Source organism: Diospyros lotus, chromosome 6 (genome assembly GCF_014633365.1).
Source record: "Diospyros lotus cultivar Yz01 chromosome 6, ASM1463336v1, whole genome shotgun sequence".
Classification (NCBI taxonomy): Eukaryota; Viridiplantae; Streptophyta; class Magnoliopsida; order Ericales; family Ebenaceae; genus Diospyros; species Diospyros lotus.
Genome location: NC_068343.1, coordinates 8,249,013 through 8,269,835, shown reverse-complemented (window position 1 = coordinate 8,269,835; position 20,823 = coordinate 8,249,013). Strand labels below are relative to the sequence as shown.

At 36.4% G+C, this 20,823-nt stretch overlaps 2 protein-coding genes and 1 pseudogene across 2 annotated transcripts; all 3 read right to left on the bottom strand.

The window, feature by feature from the left end:
- Positions 1 to 2,481: 2,481 nt before the first annotated feature.
- On the bottom strand, positions 2,482 to 3,619 carry LOC127804613 (patatin-like protein 3; annotated as a pseudogene).
- Positions 3,620 to 11,216: 7,597 nt separating this feature from the next.
- On the bottom strand, positions 11,217 to 14,087 carry LOC127803537 (patatin-like protein 2). Its single transcript, XM_052339822.1, has 5 exons — positions 13,797 to 14,087; positions 13,487 to 13,668; positions 12,467 to 12,623; positions 12,190 to 12,351; positions 11,217 to 12,011 (listed from the first exon to the last, which is right to left on the bottom strand). The coding sequence occupies exons 1-5, from the start codon at positions 13,911 to 13,913 to the stop codon at positions 11,481 to 11,483; spliced, it is 1,149 nt and encodes a 382-aa protein (XP_052195782.1). The 5' UTR covers positions 13,914 to 14,087; the 3' UTR covers positions 11,217 to 11,480.
- Positions 14,088 to 15,529: 1,442 nt separating this feature from the next.
- LOC127803536 (patatin-like protein 5) lies at positions 15,530 to 17,725 on the bottom strand. The gene is made up of 6 exons (XM_052339821.1): positions 17,520 to 17,725; positions 17,230 to 17,411; positions 16,794 to 16,989; positions 16,495 to 16,656; positions 16,061 to 16,363; positions 15,530 to 15,954 (listed from the first exon to the last, which is right to left on the bottom strand). The coding sequence occupies exons 1-6, from the start codon at positions 17,631 to 17,633 to the stop codon at positions 15,733 to 15,735; spliced, it is 1,179 nt and encodes a 392-aa protein (XP_052195781.1). The 5' UTR covers positions 17,634 to 17,725; the 3' UTR covers positions 15,530 to 15,732.
- Between the last annotated feature and the right edge of the window lie 3,098 nt (positions 17,726 to 20,823).

The following is a 20,823-nucleotide window of genomic DNA, read 5'->3' as shown; positions in this document are numbered from 1 at the left end:
GAAGTTTGAACGGCATCAGCATGGGGAGAGAGAGAGAGAGAGAGAGAGAGATTGGTGTTAATGGTTGCTAGGGATTGGTTTATTCCCGTGACACCCGACTCCAGAGGCTTGTGCATGCAGGCTGTAGCCTCGTCAGCATATGCTGAAATCGGTCTGTGGTAACTTCTATGATGATTTTGGACCATTGGAGAATAGTTCAATGATCTACATTTTATTATTAATTATTATCATAATCTTTAAAAAAAATCTTATTAATTCTCAAGACAGTAAAACGATAGCTACCCAAAACATAAGAAATGGAAATGGAAGGGGCTGCTTCACGTCATTATATTATATATATATATATATATATAATAGCAGAAGCTACTGGTACTGCCCAAATGAAAATGCCATTCTGTATCAGTTTACTTCCCGGAGCTTGGTAAAGCGGTCAAGAGCTTGTTCATTAGCAACCGCTTCTTCAACAGGCTCAAAAGCTTGGCCCCTCGGCACCGGCTTCGCCAACAGCACTTCTTCAGTTATTTTATGTTAAAATATATTGGTGCTTCAAACTAATGAAATGTCCAGATGTCTTTAGTGGTTTTATGTGTCAACATTTTCATTAACTTGAATTAAATGAATCCTGAATCAGTTCATACCGGCCCTTGGGAAAGAATTTGGGTTAGTGGGTGAAGTACAATTCATTGAGTGCCATTTTAGGAGTAAAAATGTCATTTTGAATATTCATCTCTACTCACCTCATTTCTCTCTCCTCTCTCTCACCGTGGCTCGCCTCGCCAACCAGCTGCCTCGCCGCTGCACGAGGCAGCGATGCAATGGGTCGGCAAGGCTGTGGTGTGACCTGCTGTCTCTCCTCATTGACTTGTTGTCTCGCTGCTGCGCAAGGCAACAGTGATGCAGTGGCGAGATGATAATTGACGGCGAGAGAAGAGAAAAAGAAGAGAGATATAAGATTGGTAAGAAAAGAGAATCAAAATGAATTATTTACTCTTAAAATAAAATCACTTGGAACAAAATTAGGAGGGAGAGTCAAAATGACTTTTTTTACTCTCAAAATAATGTCACCCAGAATGAACAAAATCGAGGAGGAGAATTAAAATGATTTTTTTATCCCAAAATAAAGTCATCCAGAAGGAACACAATGGAGAAGGAGAATCAAAATGTCTTTTTTTTATCCCAAAATAAAAGTCACCAGGATAAACAAAATGGCACTCGAAGTGGGTGATGTCCTTGGCGGCAGCAAACATGGGATCTTGTCGGGAACTGTAAGCATGGCGGTCCCCAGTCCACCTGTACTTGTCCCCCCGCTATATTACATTGATTGAACATCTTTCCTTTTCACAATGCGCTCTGCAGGCGTTTTGTGGTTCTGAAAATAGAAAATATATTGTCATTTGCGCGAGTGAATAATGAGCTCAACTATTTATAGCAACTAACTACGTGGATGGAAGAAGCCAAACTATTTACTCAGGGCTAAGAAAAACGATTGGGATATTATATATATATATATATATATTTACGTTATCCTTCTAAAGTATAACCATGTGAGCCAATTTGAAAAGAAAATGGAAAATGAAATTATAAGTAACAAAAAGTAACCACCACAATGACAAAAAAATGGTAGTAGAAATTGTTCTTCTTTAAGGTTGATATTCTCAAGGATATTTATTTTAATTTTTCTTTATAACTCGATATTACCTTATCACTTGCCATTGGATCTATAGGTTTAATTTTCATGGGGGTAACTAATGGTACTTATACTCCTTATGGGAACAATCTTTGGAAAAGTTTTCTTTAATTAATTATACTATTGCAGTTTTCTCCTTTTAATTAAAAAATAAAAGATAATTAATAATTATATAATATTTTAAATTATTCAAAGGGCCAAAAAACGAAATGGGATGAGTGCGAAAGTTCTTTTACAAATTTTTGAAAAACAAAACAAACCAGTGGATGACTTTTGTAAGTAATTAATTTCTTCCAGGACCACAATAAATTGGGTTAATTTCTTTGAAGCACTAACTGGCCATCGACTTAGGGCTTGGATTATGTTCCTAAAAGATTCTGCCATCCCCAACTTTGTCAAATGACAAGGAAATTAATAGCAAAGCCTGTACTTCTCCTCTAGCTAAATTAACAAATGTATATAGTTTGTAAATGAATAATAATAATAATAATAATACACTAGTCCGTGGAGTGGACCGACTTCATCGGTCGAGGGGCATACTTGCCATTTTGTAGACTACAAGTGTATTAATCATATTTTATTTTTTTTTGGTGTAACAAATCCATCAAAATATAAATAATAGGATGGTGGCATTTTCATAATATAGCAACGACTTCACCTTCAACATCCAATTGTTAGTAAACTATAGTTTATACTTTCTATGATTGAAGCGTTATAATTAAGCAAGCAAGGTGTTTTCAAAAACAAACCATCGTCTTATTAAACGTTTGATTACAAAGAAACATCATCTACCCAAACCCGACACATAAAAATGCACGGAAAATGAACAAGCGGTTGCAGCAAGCCAATATTGTGCCCAAATTTATATTATTATTATTATTATTATTATTATTATTATTTTTATGTATTGTGGCAATCATTGTGAGAGAGAGCTAAAAGAGGTGAACAAACGAGTGGAAGTTCGGCGAGCCGGTGGACGGTCGGAGTCTCATCGGAATCTCCATTAATAAATTGTAATGGGAGCGAGCCAGCCTTCCGGCATGGGCATGGCACAGAGAGAGTTAATTTTGTTTTCACATGAGCATGATTTTCCCGGAACTTCTTTTCTTGGGAAAGACGATCGGCAAAGCGTTCAAGAGCTTTTGCATTAGAACCTGCTCCTTTAAGCGGCTCAAGCTTGCCCGTCTTTAAGTTCACCCTGGACACCGGCTTCCTCAACAGCACTTCTCCAATCCCCACAAGGCTTTCCATATTCTCCTTCGTCGCGATATCAACCGACGCTTCATCGCCGGCTAAGTCATCAGCCTGAATGCGGAGGAAGTTTTTCTCGGCCTCGGCGCCGAGGGACTTGAACGGAGTGGAAACGTGAAAGTCGACCAAGTCGGTGCCGGCGGAGGCGTACGCATCGAACAGAGGAGTGCTTCGAAGGCCGATCGAAGTGATACGCCCAGCTGATCAAACCCCATTTGGAGGCTTTGGGTGCGTCGCATTTGGCTGCCTGCTTGGCATCCCCTGTTCCCAGAGACAAGATCAACAACCTGTTGCTTTCCAAGGGTTTTATGTCCACAAACTTGAAGTTCCCCATTAAGATTTCTTTCGAGATGTTGCTGATGGCCGCTAGGGTCTGCGCATTATATTCTTTCATTTTCACCATAACATGTAATAATTTTGTCTTAATATATATTCATTCATGGAAGGAGATTGATTACTTACGGGATTATTTGCAGCCATCAATTACATTGTAAGTTTCTCCGTCGACCTCGAATTAAGTAGAGTGTGGCGGGAGAAATGTAGGAGCTGCGGAAGTGCCTAAACAAACATCGGATAGCAATGCATTCTTGGAAGGGTCTTCTATGGCCTGTCATCAGATTATGTATTTCACTACTTAATATATATATATATATATAGGATTAGGATAATTTATGCCACTTAATTGAGAGATCGATTGATAAAATAGGGTAGAGTAATATGCGTTTCGTACATCATTGATGGAGAAGATTGCTGGTTGATGTTTCTTGATGTCAAATGTTGGAAGGACCACGTCTGTTAAGGTTTCTTTTACTGTAATGTTGCCAAGTATCCCTTCAATAAGTGACTCGAGGTACTTGCCGTCATATTTGGGCCCTCGAATCAAGTGTTTGAGGGTATCCAACCAGCTGTTCCGGCTAAGGATCGAGAAACAAACTACATTAACTGGTACGGATATCATCATTATTTTTTTGACTTCTATGTCCCTCAATTATTAAAAAAATATGATGCATAATTTTTTATGTGAAAAATATCAAAATTTATATTTTAATTATTAAAAATTATTATTTTATGTTCGTATTATAACGGAATATTAGCATGTGTATGAATATATTTGTTTTCATAAGTGACACGCTATGTGGATGACTAGTTGACAGTATTTGAATAGGTTGGCTAGATTGTTGTGTTCTCTTAACAATTAAAAAATATAACGTTTGATCTTAATATGTAAAATATCAAAATTATATATCTCAATTATTAAAAATTGTTGTTTTAAGTTCTTATCTTGAGACACAAAAGATGATACAAATAACAGAGTGATAAAACCAAGTTCAACAAAGAAAAATGATGGAGATTAGTTCTATTGTATTTTGTGATTGAGAATATATAAAAGAATGTAGCATTTTTTTGGTTAGTGATTCAAAGATTTAGATGTTTGGGATTTTGGATTTTTTTTTTTTAATTTATGAGTAATTTGGTCTTTTTCTCATCAAGGTAAAATTTAATCTAATGTGTCTTGCTGACGTGATTTTTTTATAACATGACACTTTCTTTTATCTATATGTACATTTTACGTGACGTAGATAATAACTTTATTTATTCAGTCAAAATACGGATTTAAAGTAATAATTTTTAATAATTGATATATAGAATCTTGATATTTTTGTACATTAAGAATCAAACACCATATTTTTTAATCATTGAGGAAGCATAACAAATTAATCAATCTATTTAAATATTGTCAAATAGTCATTTACATGGTGTGTCACTCGCAAAAACAGACAGGTTAATGTTCTATTATACTAGGAATTTAAAATAATAATTCTCGACATTTTAAATATCAAATATTAAATGTTATATTTTTTAATTGTTAAGAGGGGCATCTGATACCTGAAGTGTTATTTTTTTTATTTTTTAGTGTGTAGTAAATAAACCCACCAGCTATGCATACATAATAACCTATAAATCACGCACATCAGATTAAGGTCTAATTTTAGTTGGATTCTAAATCTATACATGGACAACCCAATATATGTATGTATGATTCTAATTCTAATGAATTAATTAATATCTCAACGGTGCTCAGGGAAGATGTTGGGGCAATGCTGGAAGTAGAAGTCATTGATGTCCTTGGCAGCATAGAGAGGACGATTATCGGCATTCTTGTTGGGAGCTGTGAGCATGGCGGTCACCTATCCGCCCGTGTTGGGAGCTGCGAGCATGGGAACTTCCCCGACTGCTGGGTTTCATGACTGTGCCCACGTGTTTTTGTGTATATATATATATATATATATTTGTGTGTGAGTCGGCCAGCAATAGCGTATGTGTATATATATGTATCCATTTGTGTGTGTACGTGCATATATGGTGCAGGAGAGAAAAAGAAACATGAGATAGCGGCCGGTGATCAAGGGAGATCAGAGGAGAAAGTGAGCTGTGGGGATAAAATAAGTATTTTAAAATTATTAAAAAATTTGGTGAAGATGTGAACTATGAAGAGCAATTTTATAGGGTGTAAAATAGGTATTTTAAAATCATTGAAGAATTTAATGGAGGTGTGAACTGTGAAGAACAATTTTATGTGACCCGAATCAAATTTTTCTATGTTTAATTAGCACGTACGGTACCTGAAGCTCTAATTCGAGAAATGCTAGAAGGGTGCCGGGAATGATGCCTCTATCGCCCCCTCCGTCAATGCTTAGCACTGTCACCATATGTCCTTTGACAACATGATTAGGTTTAGCCAGGGCCGGACCTTCCATGAGGCCCATGAGGCAGCGCCTCAGGGCCCATGGAAATTTCACAATTTAGGGACCTATAAATTGAAAGTGGTCCATGCAAATTTCACAACTTAGGTCTCATGCATTTTTCGCTGGCCCACCCCTTTCTCGCAACCCTTCTCCCTCTCTCTCTTTCGCTCGTTGCCCTAGCCCTATCTCTCTGGCTTCGTTGCGCCTCGCCCTCACTCTCGCCTCTCGCTGTTGCTCCGTTGCCGGTAGCTCGCTGCCTTTCTCTTCTCTTACTGCTTCTCGCCTCTGGCTACTGCTCCGTCACCGGTAACTTGCTGCCTCTCTTTCCTTTTGCTGCTCCTCGCCCTTCGCCCTCGCTTTCTCACCTCTCGCTGCTCGATCAGCGATCGCTCGTCCTCATCGACTTGCCTCGCCCTCATGGTCAGTGGCTCGCTACTCGGGCGCTCGCCTAGCAAGCATCGCCTCTCGCTGCTCTGCTCGATCGCTGGCTCACCATCGTCCTCCGTCGCTCACCCTTGTGGGTTGTGGCAGGTGGCTCGTTGCCTCTCGATTGTCGATTGGGTCATCAGATTCAGTCTTTTAGATGCTCTAACTCTAGATTTGCTTCAACTTTCAGTGGTTAGTTGCTTCTTCATTTCGTTTTGCTAATGGAAGTATCATTCATTTCGTTTCGTTGTTTATGATAGTTTTTAATTGATAATTTAAATTTTTTTTAATTTTATTCTTATAGTATAAATATTTATTTATTTTTTATATTTTATTATAAAAAAATAAATTTTGAATATAGTATACAATTCGGGGCCATTTTCACATCTCGCCTCAGGCCCCAAAAATTGAGGTCTGGCACTGGGTTTAGGTGCCATTTGGATCAGCAGGCACTTGTAAAAGTTTAATTTCAAAGCTAATTAATAATAACTACTATTAATTAACTAGCAGGAAGTTGCACTAAATGAAGAGTAGAGCTTCTTCTTTTGCACATTAATTGCTAAACTATTAAATAGCAACTGCATGGAGAAGGATTAAGGCAAAGTGGGAAACCAACTACATCTTCTTGGTGGAAACTGTATGCATGGGATACATCATAAGAACGGGCACACCCTTATTGAATTGACTTATGGGGGGGGGGGGGTTCAAAGCTCCATTCAACGTGTCAACATCTATCGATTGTATGAAATATTAATTTTCGTGTAAAAGTATTTGACAATACGTACGTTAACACTCAAATATTCATAATTGTAAGTACTCAACTTAATCTTTTAATTTAGGAAAATGCTACACGAACGTAAAGTTAAACAACTTGGTGGACAACTCTCTCATAAAATTACAAATTTATCCTTTACTTTTCCCTCCCATTTCCCTCTCAAATTTGTTACACTGCTTCCTCTGCTTCTTCCTTATACTCTCTCTCTCTCTCTCTCTCTTTCTCTTTTCATTTTCCTTCCCCTCTCTATTTTTTCTCCATGCGTGATTGAAGCAGTTGGAGGCAGCGGGTGACCGGAGGCGACAGCAAAGCAGCTGTGACCTGCGAGTGAAGCAAAAATGTTGATGGCAGCGACGACGAACAGGGATGGCTGCTGCGGCGGTGATAACAACGACGACGAACTATTATTATTATGCAGTTCACACCCATATATACATATTTCCACATATATATTCAAACACTATTTGTGTGTCTAGGTTCATGTCTTCGTGATTCATGCTCATTGTGTTTCGAAATTGAACAGAAGCATCGAAGGAGGGTTTGGGTTTTGGGCAATGCTTAGGTTGTCTCGACATATATGATCATTTTCTCTCCACAATAGATTTTTCTTTCAAAATAAGTATTTGATTTTGGCTTTCCTCCGAAACTTGGCTTTGCTGGGGCGTCCAGTTCTTGTGTTCTATACTTATATTTTATTATTTTTTGTTTCTGGTTGAGTGCATTTTTGGTTGAGTTGTTGAAACACATGTGAGAAGGCTATGGGTTTTTTCTACGTTGCAAAGGAATGGCAATAGTTGTGGCCTGCAATAAATTTTTGTTTATAATTTTTAAAAACTTAAACTAACACATAAATATATAATACTGAAAATATAATTATTAAAATCAGCTGCCTTTGCCTTTCAGCCTTCGTTTACTTTCATCAGCATTTAATCGTCTATACAGTTAAAAAGAAAAAGTATTTTAGTAATAATTAACCATACATACATCCATAGTGTTAAGTCCACAGAGATTCAATCTGGTAGGAAAGATAGATCTTCTTGGGTAGCCAGGCTTCATTGCAATGGAACATACAATGCCAATGCTAGATTTAAAGAAACGGAGATAATCACCAAATTAAGGAGTAGAGGGTCATTACTATTTAGCAGAAATCAATATTGGGCCGGCAAACACCCACTCATACATGTATACATACTTTCAGCTAAGTACAATAATACATTTCACTAATTAATTAATGAATCAAAATTCAAACTAAACAGCTGAACACTGCAATCTAAAGTTGTTCCTTACAACTAAATATTTACAAAATTAGACCATCAATCAATTTCTTCTTTGTTGTTCTTTTTAATATATGTATATATATATATATACACATCTAAGTGATGAGATGAACAGCAGCTAAAACTTCCCTGCTCATCTCCTTCAAATGAAACAAAAGCAGGCCAGTTGAAGCCAGCACGCTGAAACCAACGAGAGCCACCATTCCCTGGGCCAAACACGGCCTTGTGTCCATCAGCTTGGCTTGAAGAAACCCCATTGCCTCACACACAAACTCGTCATATCCCGCATAGCAGTTCTTCTCCCACTTGGTGGCCGGAACAGCGACCAGAAACTTTGATGCTGGCCGTTCAACGGCAGCGAACAGCGGCGACTGAGGCTGCGTCGGAGGCGGCTGTGTCCATGGCGAAAGACGGCGGAAGCGGCTGCGGCGGCCACTACAACGGCGGTGACGACGGCCAACAACGATGGAGGAAGAGAGAGAGAGAGAGAGAAAGAGAAGAGAGAGAGTGAGAGTATGAGGAAGAAGAAGAGGAAGCAGAATAGCAAATTTAGGGGGGAAAAAGAAAGGACAAATTTGTGAAAATGAAAAGAGAGAAAGAAGAGTGTGAAAGTATAAGAGAGAGAGGGAAAAGTATAAGGAGCAGAGGAAGCAGTGTAACAAATTTGGGAGGAAAAAGTAAAGGATAAATTTGTAATTTTAGGAGAGAGTTGTCCACCAAGTTGTCTAAGTTTACGTTTGTGTAGCATTTTCCTTTAATTTATAATGATAAAAAAATGTTATCTTTTATTTATTTATTTATTTTTATCAATGAAAACTATTACTTTTCCACCATTTATTATTATATATGAATATGTAGCATTTTTATAGTAAAATGCTAAGCAAACAGCTATATATATGTATTGATCTAATGGACCACTAGGGATATCCAATTGTCCATTTCATGAATGAATAAAAATACATGACAACTAGAACAAGCAAAATTTTTGTGTACAGTTCCCCTGGCATGCATGGATGCATGCATTCACCACACATGTCAAAACTCGTCTACAAAAATCATACATATTATGTATATTAGTTTTGCTCAAGTCCAAAATTAATCCTCCTTCCAAGCATAAACAAATATACAAGCTAAAAGCTGAAGGGTGTCAATGGTACACGAATTGATCTTTTTGCAAGTCTCGATCAAAATTGTTTGCTTCTTACATATCCTGTTCATATAAAGACCGATCCATAGAATTGCAATTATTGTGAGGATTTTAAGGTGTGCTTCTTTCTCTATTAGCAAGTCGGAAGACTATTATTGAGAGTGAAAGCATCCTACCAGTGGAAACTGGCTTTCCCTTCCCACTTATATATATATATATAGTGGGGGTCCTAATTTTCATGACAATTCAGAACATATCAGTCAACTTATGATGAATGGTCAACCCACCAACCAATTATATATCTTATTTTCTCAGAGTTATTATCATGCCTATATATATGAAATTATGAATATGAAAATCAAATGCTTGAGATTTTCTTTCTTTTTCTTTATTAAAATGGATCAGCTCTTCACTGAAAATATATATATATATATATCAGAATATATACGTATTATACATACAAAAGAGATTATATCAAAAGGGCAGTCATTATTCATTAAATAATTTGGTGAAATACCATTAATGGAGTGATGAAGATTTCTTTCGATTTGGGGACCCAAAAAAAAAAAAAAAAAAGAATCCCAACTTCCCAATAGAGGAAGCATTAGGCTCTGGTTTGCCAGTATGGTTAATTTCTTTCTCCCTAATTTTACTTCCAGATGTATGATATGTATCTTTGATTTTACTATATATTAAGTTTTAATTATGTGTTCGCTTATATATAGTGTTGATTTTACTATATAAAGTTAATCGCCAAAAATTGGGCCGACAAGTATACAAGGGCGAGATTGTTGTGGGCTGGCCCATGATTAGACTAGCGAAGTATATCATTCCCTTCCCAGTCTGGCTGCCCAACGAGCCTATTTCCCATCTTAATAAAACCACGCGATTTTGCTGAGAAAAAGAAGAAGAGGAAATGTCGATTTAATTTACTGAAACCATTGAACAAATTAAGTCTGGTTAAGTTTTAAAAAGTATTTTTGAATTTTTAAGTCTAATTTTATAATTGAAGATATTTTATGATTTTATGTTTCAAAAAGTTATATCATTTATTTTTAATTTTTTTTAAAAAGGAAAAGATGTTTTCAAAATTTAAAACTTAAGTGTTGTATTTTTTAGTAAGAGATTCAATTTTTAATAAAAAAAATAGAGTTAAAAAATAGAAATTGTTATTATTCCAACACTAGCTGAAGAGTGAAATTTGATGTTTTGTAAACACAAGTTATTATTGCTTAACTATAATAATTAAATTTATTTATTTTGAAATTAGGTACAATAAGTCTTTCACTACGACAGAGGGTCCCAAATGTACGCTAGAGGGTCCCAAATGTCATGAGTGAGGTCAAATGAATTTGGAATGGATCCAGGTCGAAACCTAATAAGGCAAGAACCTGGATGGTTCTCGAGAGCTTCTAGGTGAGCCTTTAGAAACTCAAGAGGATGGAATCCAATGAGTCATCAGGAGATAAGGTCTCAGGTCTTTCGTATGAGACATGATACTTGTGTTCTCAAATGAGTTTTAGAGATAAATAGAGTATCAGGAGAACACAGGTACGAAATGAGTCCAAAGGATCCATGGAGCCAAAAAATTTGAAAAGTCTAAGATTTTAAAAAGATTCAACAGTCCCAAAAGAGTTTGTTTGCCTTAGAAAAGATGGGTATTTATAAACAAAGTTGTAGAACCCACACTTAAGCTGAAATACTCTTTCGGGGGTGTCATAGAGAGGTTGGAGGGAAGTTTTCGAAGTGGGACACCCCAATAGTAATCTCTGAGTGGCTTCAAAGAGGGTTTTGAGCCACCGAATGGCTTCAGTCTAAGAGATCCCGAAGTCAAAACTAATGCATGCTAGGCCGATCCTAAGAGACTCATCGAGAGTTTAGGAGACTTTCGTCTAGAGACTATCCAAAAAAACGATCAACTCAGAAATTAAAATTTTAGGACACCATACGGTAAAAATTGAACAAAATCCCAAGTTAGTGTGTTCGGCTATATGGACTAAAAGATTTAAGAAGACGAGACCTGGAATACCTCAATTACATCGCACGGTGCGTTGGAGCAATCGACATCGTCAATGTCCTTTCCCCACACTCGAAAGAAGAGAAAATTGCTGGCCCGTGTTTATTTATACTCCAATGGCGGCCTACTCCTAACAATTCTCAGTTCCAATTCCTAAGTCGCAGCTTCCCGGAACCTCCTTTCATCGGAGAGACGCTTCGCGAAGCGGCTAAGAGCTTCTTCATTGCTCCCTTCCCCCTCTACCGCCTCGAAATTCCCCGTCTCCAGATTCACCCTCGCCACCGGCTTCTTCAACAACTCTCCCCCAATCTCCGCAAGATTCTGCAGATTCTCCTCCGTGGCAATATCCACCGAAGACGCAGCTCCCGTCAACGTGTCATCCTGAATGCGGAGATAGTTCTTGTGGGCTCGGAGGGCTTGGAAGAGGGTGGAAACGTGGATGTCCACCATGTCGAAGCTGGCGTCGCCGTAGGCGTCGAGCAACGGCGTGGAGCCATTCTTGTAGATCCAGTCGACGAGGCTCCATTTGGAGGCTTCCTGGGCGCTGTACTTGGCTTCTTTCTTGGCCCCTCCGGTGCCCAGCGACAAGACCAGCATGTTGTTGCAATCCATGGGCTTCACGTCCACGAACTTGAACCTTCCCCTTGCGATTTCCCTGGAAATGTGGGTCATCGCCAGTAGAGTCTGCGGTAAGATGGAATCAAGGGAAAAATTACTCTTATAACCCATTCCATTACATTTAATTTTGTGAATTTGATAAATTAATTATCTGATATATAGATATTGTTAGGTGGTAAAAGACAAATTTTAATAAATTTTGAAGAACTACGTACATATATATCATCGAATTAGAGTCACTCACAGGATTATTTGCAGCCACGCCACCATCGATGAGATCAAAGCTCCGAGTATTTCCATGAGCATCCTTGGTCTCGAAGTAGTGCGCCGGTAAATACGTAGGAGCGGCAGATGTACCGAGGCAGATGTCGGATAGCAATGCATTCTTAAAGACACTATCTTTGCCCTGTCTCAATCATTTCAATTCAATTAATTATTAGTTATAGGTCGATTTTCCCTTTTTTAAGTTTTAAAAATTAGTAAAATGGTGGGACAATGAATGAACTGAAGTTCATACGCACATCTGCATTGGAGAAGATGACTGGTTGCAGATCTTTGATGTCAAACGTTGGTATAACAGCATCGGTTAGGGTTTGTTTGATGGTGATGTTGCCAAGTAGGTTGTGGACTAGTGACCTCAAATACTTCCCATCGTACTTTGGCCCGCTACTCGACACACTGAACCAAAAGGCCAAAGACTCAGACCTGTTATATATCTACGACTACGAACAATTTTGGCTAAACAATAACAAGGTTCCTCCTCCTCCTCTAGCCTAAAAATAGTCTTTAATGGGTCTTAATTAATTAATTTAAAATAAAAATAAAATATTTATTAAAATAAACATGTAAATATAATTCATTGGGAAAGTCATATTACATCCATCTACATCAATTTCTATTTCATTCATAAAGCCAAACTTGTTAGATTTTACTATTGTTTCGAGTTTTTAGTATCCTGTTTTTGTTTTTAATTTTTTAAAAAAATAGAAAAGATGTTTAGTAGATTATTTACAGTTTTTTTTAACGTGTTTGTATTTTCATTTCCATTTAACTAACTAATTAGTAATTACCTGCTTCATTAATGTAAACTCAAACGACCAATTTTTGTATGGACTAATGACCAATTAACTCAACTTTCAACAATCAACTAGCATTTTTGTTTTTTTGTAAGTAATAAGTATTTTTGTTAATATAAATAAGCTTTAGATATGTTTGATCACCGGAAAATACAACATATTTTTAGCAAAAATTAAAAAAACGAACATTAAAAGAATAAAAAATTAATATAAAAAGTAAGCACGTTAAATAAAACAAGTATAATATATTGCAATGGTTAATTATGATTAGTATGCTTTATTGTTTTCTTTCTTTTGTACCGTGACCAAAAGCATCATTTCTAAAAGGAAACCCTATCTGGTTATGTTTTTTTTATCACCCATCTTCACGTGAGAAGAAAATTGGGGCCTGGCCTGGATTCATTCATCTCCACATATAATAATAATAATAATAATAATAATATTATGTGCTACCTACTTTCCGACCTGTCCTGTGGAAAGATCTTGGGGCAATGCTCGAAGTAGAAGGCTTTGATATCCTTGGCGGCATATATCGGACGGTTGTCCCTGTCGGGAGCTGTAAGCATGGTGGTCACCAGCCCGCCGGTGCTCGTCCCGGCAATGACATCGAAATAGTCGGCGATTCTCGCATCGGCTCCATCCAGTTCCTATATATATATACACACACAACAAACGTCTTTAATCAAACTTATCAGGGAAAGAAATTAAGATGATAAAGGCTAAAAGAAAGAAGTGAAGCATGCAAGCGCGCACATACACACACACACACACACACCTGAAGCTTGGACTCGAGAAAGGCGAGAAGGGTGGCCGGAATGATGCCTCTGATGCCGCCTCCATCAATGCTCAATGCCGTCACCTTCTTGGCTTTGGTAAATCTACAACAAGCCATTTGAAGAACAGGTGCGGCGATTGTACGGAACAATCAAAAGAGTGCTTTCTGTTTTCTGCCTCTTTTGCTCAGCAAGAACAAGAAGAGTTGTTGCTTTAGACTCGATTTGTAAGAAAGCACTAAGCATCAGTATTTATGGGAAGAAAATTAACTCTCGTTTTCAGTTTAACAGATAGGAAAATGCTACACGAACTTAAAGTTAGACGACTTGGTGGACAACTCTCTACTAAAATTACAAATTTATCCTTTGCTTTCCCCCCAAATTTACTACCCTGCTTCTTTTGACTGTTATCTAGTAGATTAGATAATTAATTAGTTTAGTAGACATGTGAAAAAAATATAAAAAAGCATGAAGAGTGAAGACATGAAGAAGCCACCCCCCTTAGGGCGGATCTAGGGGAGGGCTGCTCCAGATTCATAGCTCATTTCAATTTCCCTCCACTTTTAAGTGGTCCCAGATCTGAGAGAGCTCAATCCGGGGAGGGCTGCTGCAGCCCCCCTGCCCCCTTGTAATTAATAAATAAAAACAATGCCAGTGGAACCACGCCTAGCCGTCCCCGCTTTATTAATGCCACATGCTGCATTCTTTTATTTTTCCTTTTAGGATTTATATGTATGGATATATATTTTTATTGCATTTCCACCGGCCGATCGAGAAAAGTCCGGCGACTGTTAGCTAGTAGTAGATTAGATAGTTAGTTTGACATGTGAAATTAAAAAATATAAGCAAGCATTGAAGACATATATAGAGAAGCCACCCCCTTTATAATAATTAATAAATAAAAACAATGCCAGTGAAACCACGCCTACGCCTAGCCATCCCCACTTTAATGCCACATGCATGTATAGATATGTTTTTGTCTTTTTAGGATTTATATGTATAGATATATTTTTTTATTGCTTAAACTATCCCCCCCTCCCCAAAAGAAAAAAGAGAGTTTGGATTGGGCTGATAACAATCTTACTCGTGGCGGAAGGCAGACCGCCTTTGGCTGTATTACTACACCAGATGGGTTCACGTGAATCATAACATTTGGATATATAATAATTTTATTAATTAATTAATTTTAACACGTACGAGATGGGTTCAGGTGCATGAATCATACCATTTCCAATCTGGCATTTAGATATATAATTTTAACACTTTATTTTGTAGTTGGATAAGTTCTCGACGGGTTGTTGACCTTAATATTGATGCAGTATTATATTAATTAATGATAAAAAGATACAGTAAATAATTCCAAGTAATTTATAAAACAGTGCCAAAATTATATATCAAAATAAATATTTCCACATAACTTTCTGTACCATGCGATTTACTTGTTTGACAACATAATTGATAAAAATAGTGCTATATTGTGTTTATATACTAAAGAAAATAAATAATTTATCCCAAATAATAAAAAAACTATATTGTGTGATATAGTTCATTAAATTATTATTAATGATATCCGAAAATCGATTGTCCTCGTAATAGGTCCCATGCAATCTCAATACTCTCCAAAAGGCTTGAACAAAGGACTTTTGTAAGCAAATCCTCGAGATTGGAATTTTTATAATCTAGTAATCAATCATATAATAATAGGACTTATCTTGCAAGTTTGCAAGGACAATAATTAAACAAACATATTTCTTTTCTAATTAATTTATAACAAAATGGCGTTCAACTGATTTGGTACAAATACCAAAATTTGGTCACGACATTCGAAGCTTCTATTTTATTTTTATTTATAAACAAATTAAAAAAGTCTTAAAGACCAAATCTTATCCGGCTCACGCATCCACCTGAATTAAACGAGCATTCTCCCAATCTCAGTGGCTACTTCCGGAACTTCCTTTCTTCGGAGAGCAGTTTAGCGAAATCGCTCAGAGCTTCGGCGTTGTTGCCTTCTCCTTCCGCTGCTGCCTCGAACTTGCCCGTCTCCAAGTTCACCCTCGACACTGCCTTCTTCAGCAGCCCTTCTCCAATCTCCGCAAGCCCCTCCAGATTCTCCCTCGTCCCCACATCAACATAAGTTGCATCGCCGGTTAACGTGTCATCCTGCCGCCACCGGGATATTATTAGCATAATAACCAAGAGACAATTAATCAATTAATGATTTACGTTCTAGACTTTTTATATATATATATATATATATAAAATGTACCTGAATTCGAAGGTAGTTTCTCTCAGAACAGGTGGCTTGGAAGAAAGTGGAAACGTGGAAGTCGACCATGTCGGAGCTCGCGTCGGCGTACACGTCGAGCAACGGTGTGGCGCCGTTGTCGTATAGCCAACTCAGCATACCCCATTTGGCTGCTCTGGAGGCGCTGTACTTGGCTTCTCGCTTGGCCTCGCCGGTGCCCAGTGATAAGACCAGCATGCTGTTGCCCTTCAGGGGTTCCTTGTCCCCAATCTTGAACTTTCCCATTAAGATTTGTTTCGAAATGTGGGTCATTGCCATTAGAGTCTGCACATAGTTAATTTGCCACCATTTGTTATTTAGTCTGTAAAACAGAGTTGATTAATTAATTTTGCAAAATAAAACAATAATCTCAAAGTAATGAGACTATATAGAGCAAATTATCTTAAATCTCTGACAGGATTATTTGCTGCGACTCCACCATCGATGAGATCAAAGCTGCGGGTCTTTCCATCGGCACTCTTAATCTCAAAGTAATGAGCTGGAAGAAACGTAGGAGCCGCTGAAGTCCCCAGACAAACATCTGATAGGAGAGCATTCTTCAGTGGACATGCTTTCGCCTGTCCATTAATTAATTTACATAAATTGTTATAGAGCACCAAAATTATGAATATATAATAAATAGCTGTTCCTGTAGCCGAGAAAATAGCACTGTAATTAAGGTTCTTCATTGTTGATTAGATTCATATATACTCACATCTTCTCTAGAGAAAATTACGGGTTGAAGAAGCTTGATGTCAAAAGCTGGTATAATCACGTCCGTAAGGGTGTCCTTTATGGTAATATTGCCGAGTAGCTCCTTTAGCATCGACCTTAAGTACTTTCCATCATACTTCGGCCCTCCAATAATCGTTCCAAAGAGGCTTGAAACCTTATTTATGAAGCCGATGCGGCTAAGCCAGAAACAATTATGTGATAAACTTATAACTATTTATGTGCGTACAATAGTCTAAAAATTAATCACTATCACGCGTACACAGATAAAAGCTAAAAAATTTCTCCGTAAGCTCGTTTTTGGTGAGTTAGAACCTTGGTTGCAGAGATGAAAGAATTATATATCATCTCTTACCAAGGGCCAACCCTTTTGGGGTCTCCTACTAAAACTTGATACTTAATATTAGACGGATGCTCACCTGGGCTGAGGGAAAATCTTGGGGCAGTGCTCGAAGTAGAAGTCTTTGAGATCCATGGCGGCGTACATGGGACGGTTGTGCTTGTTGGGAGCCGTAATCATGGTGGTGAGCAGTCCGCCGGTACTGGTGCCGGCGATCACGTCAAAATAGTCTGCAATTCTAGCGTCGGGTCCGTCCAGTTCCTAGAAAATTTACGTATGTGTTAAGGTTCATTGAGATTGGAAGACAGTGTGGGAGTAGGTTAAGAAGTGAAAAACCAGCTAGCTGCGTGAAAGCGAAGCGCACAGTACCTGAAGCTTGGATTCGAGAAAGGACAGAAGGGTGCCCGGAATGATGCCTTTGACGCCGCCCCCATCGATGCTCAGGATTGTCACCTTCTTTCCTTTCTTAAGCGAAGAAGCCATTTGAGATCAATTAAACTGAACGTAAAGGAGATGGATCCAAGAGAGGGAAGAGCAAAGGCCCTCTAGCCAGTTGGGTGGAGCTTGCCTTGCTACCCTTCAATTTTAAACCCTATCTAAACGCTGTCGGCTGTCCCATCCACTGTCCCCCTCTCCTGTCCCTTCAATCAAATTAAATTATTTCATCAAATTAATATATAATAATACACATTAACAATGTAAAAAAATTCAACGTTAAAATAATGTGCTTCTTGCCAAGGGGCAGGGGAATGGAACAGCAGAAACTTGACTTCTTAAAGTCATGTGCTTCCTGCCATGGACATCTCTTCATCTATCGCATATTATTTTATATGAAATAAATAAATATTAATAGATCAATGGAAGAATCTTAAAACAGAGTCCAGTGTCCATGCTGCGCGTATGGTGTGTTTTTTTCAAAAAAAATATATATATATTGAATTAAACTAATGCCTGCTACTTTCACATGAAGGAAGATTCTAGCCCGACTCCCCCCGTCCATGAAGGTTGGTTTCGTAGGATTAATTAATTTATCATTAATCCCTTGCTTACATTAAATGGAACATCGAACGAAACCATCTTTTCATTTATTCAAATGTGCTATAATATGGTTGTATTGAAGTTTCATTTACTTTTTGGAATTGAATTTTGTAATGTTAGTGTTCCTTCTAGCTTAAAGGAGTGTCAAACAAAGAGATTATGATAGCGTCAAAGTTGGTTCTGGTGACTGAAACGAAGGGTGGTGGCACCTTAAAACTCTGATGGTAAAATGAGTAACAAATTTAGTGGGCAGCGTGTCAATAGAGTAAAAAGAACATACCTTAGACTATGAACATGTTGGTTTATATAGAGAAAAAAAAAGGATTCCCAAACATGCAAATTAACAAGTGTTGTAGTAGGATGGGATGGAGATATTCGACGTCGACAAGACTTTTTGATAGAAATGTAGTGTCAATGAGACCTTCATTAAATGCTGCATTGAATGTTGATAGAACTTATAGTGAGCGTGTGAGTGTTGCATATACAAGGGTGGTGATGATCATTGTTGACAGGTATGGCATCGAAATCGAGCTAGAAGGTCGATAGAGGTCTTGGGCCTCCATCGAGCCTGACCCAATTGGGTTAGTACTACCCACAACCCTCCAGGTTGAATGTTCGCAAGGGGAAGCATTCGAGCTCAGAATGCAAAGATGATGGCTGAACTCTTGATGTGTAAGACTGAGATAGTTTGAGATAGTTGAACTCGAGACAAGACCCCTAGGTCGGATGTTTACAATGGCAAGTTTTCGAGCTTGGATTGCCAAGTTGTAGTAAAAGAGCTCGAGGTGCATTATTCTAAAAGATGGGACTTTGTAGTTAGTCAAAGTGCATTATATAAAAAGATGAGATTTTGTAGTTAGTTAGAGGTCAAGCTCAGAATGTGTAATCGATGTGATTATTTAATTAAATATAAATATAAATTTCATCTTCTATTCAAATAAATATAAATACAAATTATTTTTATTTTTAACATGGTCATTAGAATAATAAAGACAGAATTACTTTCATCTTTAATATAGTCGACAAAAACACAATATTTTTTTAACATTGCGAATGGTTACAAAATATTTTAAAATTTTAAAAATAACTTAAAAATAATTTTTTTTAGTATTTTTTGATATTTCCAGATAAAAAATGTTTTGAAAACGCAAATTCAACACCATTTCTGTGTTTCCGAGCATTATAGTTATTTTACTAGTGGATTACCCATGCGATGCATGGATATCGTAAAAAAAAAAAAACAAATCGTTAAAGCGAAAGTTGTATAATTTAGTAATTACAATAAATGAAAACCACAATAAATAAGTAAAAAATAAACAAAATAATCGTGTTACAATCATGAGAATACAACAAAATAATTATAAATTTTGAAAGATTTCCTTATATACATTCAAGGGTAGACAAATAATAAAAAGTACATAACTTTATCCCGAAACCATATAGAAAATAAACCTAAATTAACATGTAATACAATAAGCAATGCGTAAAAAAATACAAAAATTACACGATAACAGGAAAAAAAATAAATAAAAGATAACCAACCTCTTTATTCTAAAATATGCATTCAATGGTAGACATTTTTTTTTTTTATTTTCACATGTATTTGTCTCGTATGTGCGTGCCACACGAACCCTCAATGCTTAATTTTTTCTAGTTGTATTCATATCACTCACTTCATAGAATAGTGGTGCTATGTTACACCAGAAGACCAAACTGGATAAAAAAATACGGTTAAAATTTACTAAATAAAAGTAAAGAATAAGAGAAAATTTAAGAAGAAGAATTGAGAAAGGAGAAGAGAGGAAATGAAAGTGTTGAACGGGAATGAAAATGAAGAAGAGAGAGAGATATTTGTTTTATTCTATTAATTTTTCTTTCTTCAAATTCTTCAATTTCTCTCAATTTATCAAATCACATATCACCATTAAGTTTCTCTTTTTTTCCCACGCTTTGCCACACAATTTGAATCTTACTTAACATAATTTTCAAAACACAAATTTAATTTGTATTTAATTTCTCCAAGTCCAACATATAGCACATCTTCGGAGTAGACCAATGGAAAAAATGAGAATTAAATAAATGACAATAATCAATTAAGTTGAAAAATAAAATTATGACATTTAAAATTATAAAAAATAAATTTAAATTAATTAAATTGTATGTAAAATAAAGATAATTTAAATAATCAATTAATTATATAAATAATAATAATCAAATTTTCAAAATTGATTATTCAACTTTATATATTTCTCCTAATAATTAATTACCACATTGAAGATAGGTCAAATTATTAAAGAAGTAAAAAAAAAGTTAAAAAATAAGATTATAACATTTAAGTTATATTTAAAATTATAATATTTAAAATTATACGAAAATAAATTTAAATTAATTAAACTATATATAAAATAAAGATAATTTAAATAATCAATTAATTATATAAACGGTAATAATCAAATTTTCAAAATTGATTATCCATGATTTTACATGTTTAACAATTTAAATAATCAATTAATTATATAAACGGTAATAATCAAATTTTCAAAATTGATTATCCATGATTTTACATGTTTAACAATCAATTACCACATTTAAGACAAGTCAAATTTTAAGAAAATAATAATAAAAAAGTTAAAAA

What these genes read in the sequence shown, in the direction of transcription:
- LOC127803537 (XM_052339822.1), bottom strand. Translation starts at nt 13,913, where the DNA reads ATGGCTTGTTGTAGATTTACCAAAGCCAAGAAGGTGACGGCATTGAGC. An exon ending in TTCTCGAGTCCAAGCTTCAG is followed by an intron (nt 13,669 to 13,796) that starts GTGTGTGTGTGT and finishes ATATATATATAG; the next exon opens with GAACTGGATGGAGCCGATGC. An exon ending in TCATCTTCTCCAATGCAGAT is followed by an intron (nt 12,352 to 12,466) that starts GTGCGTATGAAC and finishes TGATTGAGACAG; the next exon opens with GGCAAAGATAGTGTCTTTAA.
- LOC127803536 (XM_052339821.1), bottom strand. Translation starts at nt 17,633, where the DNA reads ATGGCTTCTTCGCTTAAGAAAGGAAAGAAGGTGACAATCCTGAGCATC. An exon ending in AAGATTTTCCCTCAGCCCAG is followed by an intron (nt 16,990 to 17,229) that starts GTGAGCATCCGT and finishes TTTCTGGCTTAG; the next exon opens with CCGCATCGGCTTCATAAATA. An exon ending in GAGTCGCAGCAAATAATCCT is followed by an intron (nt 16,364 to 16,494) that starts GTCAGAGATTTA and finishes AACTATGTGCAG; the next exon opens with ACTCTAATGGCAATGACCCA.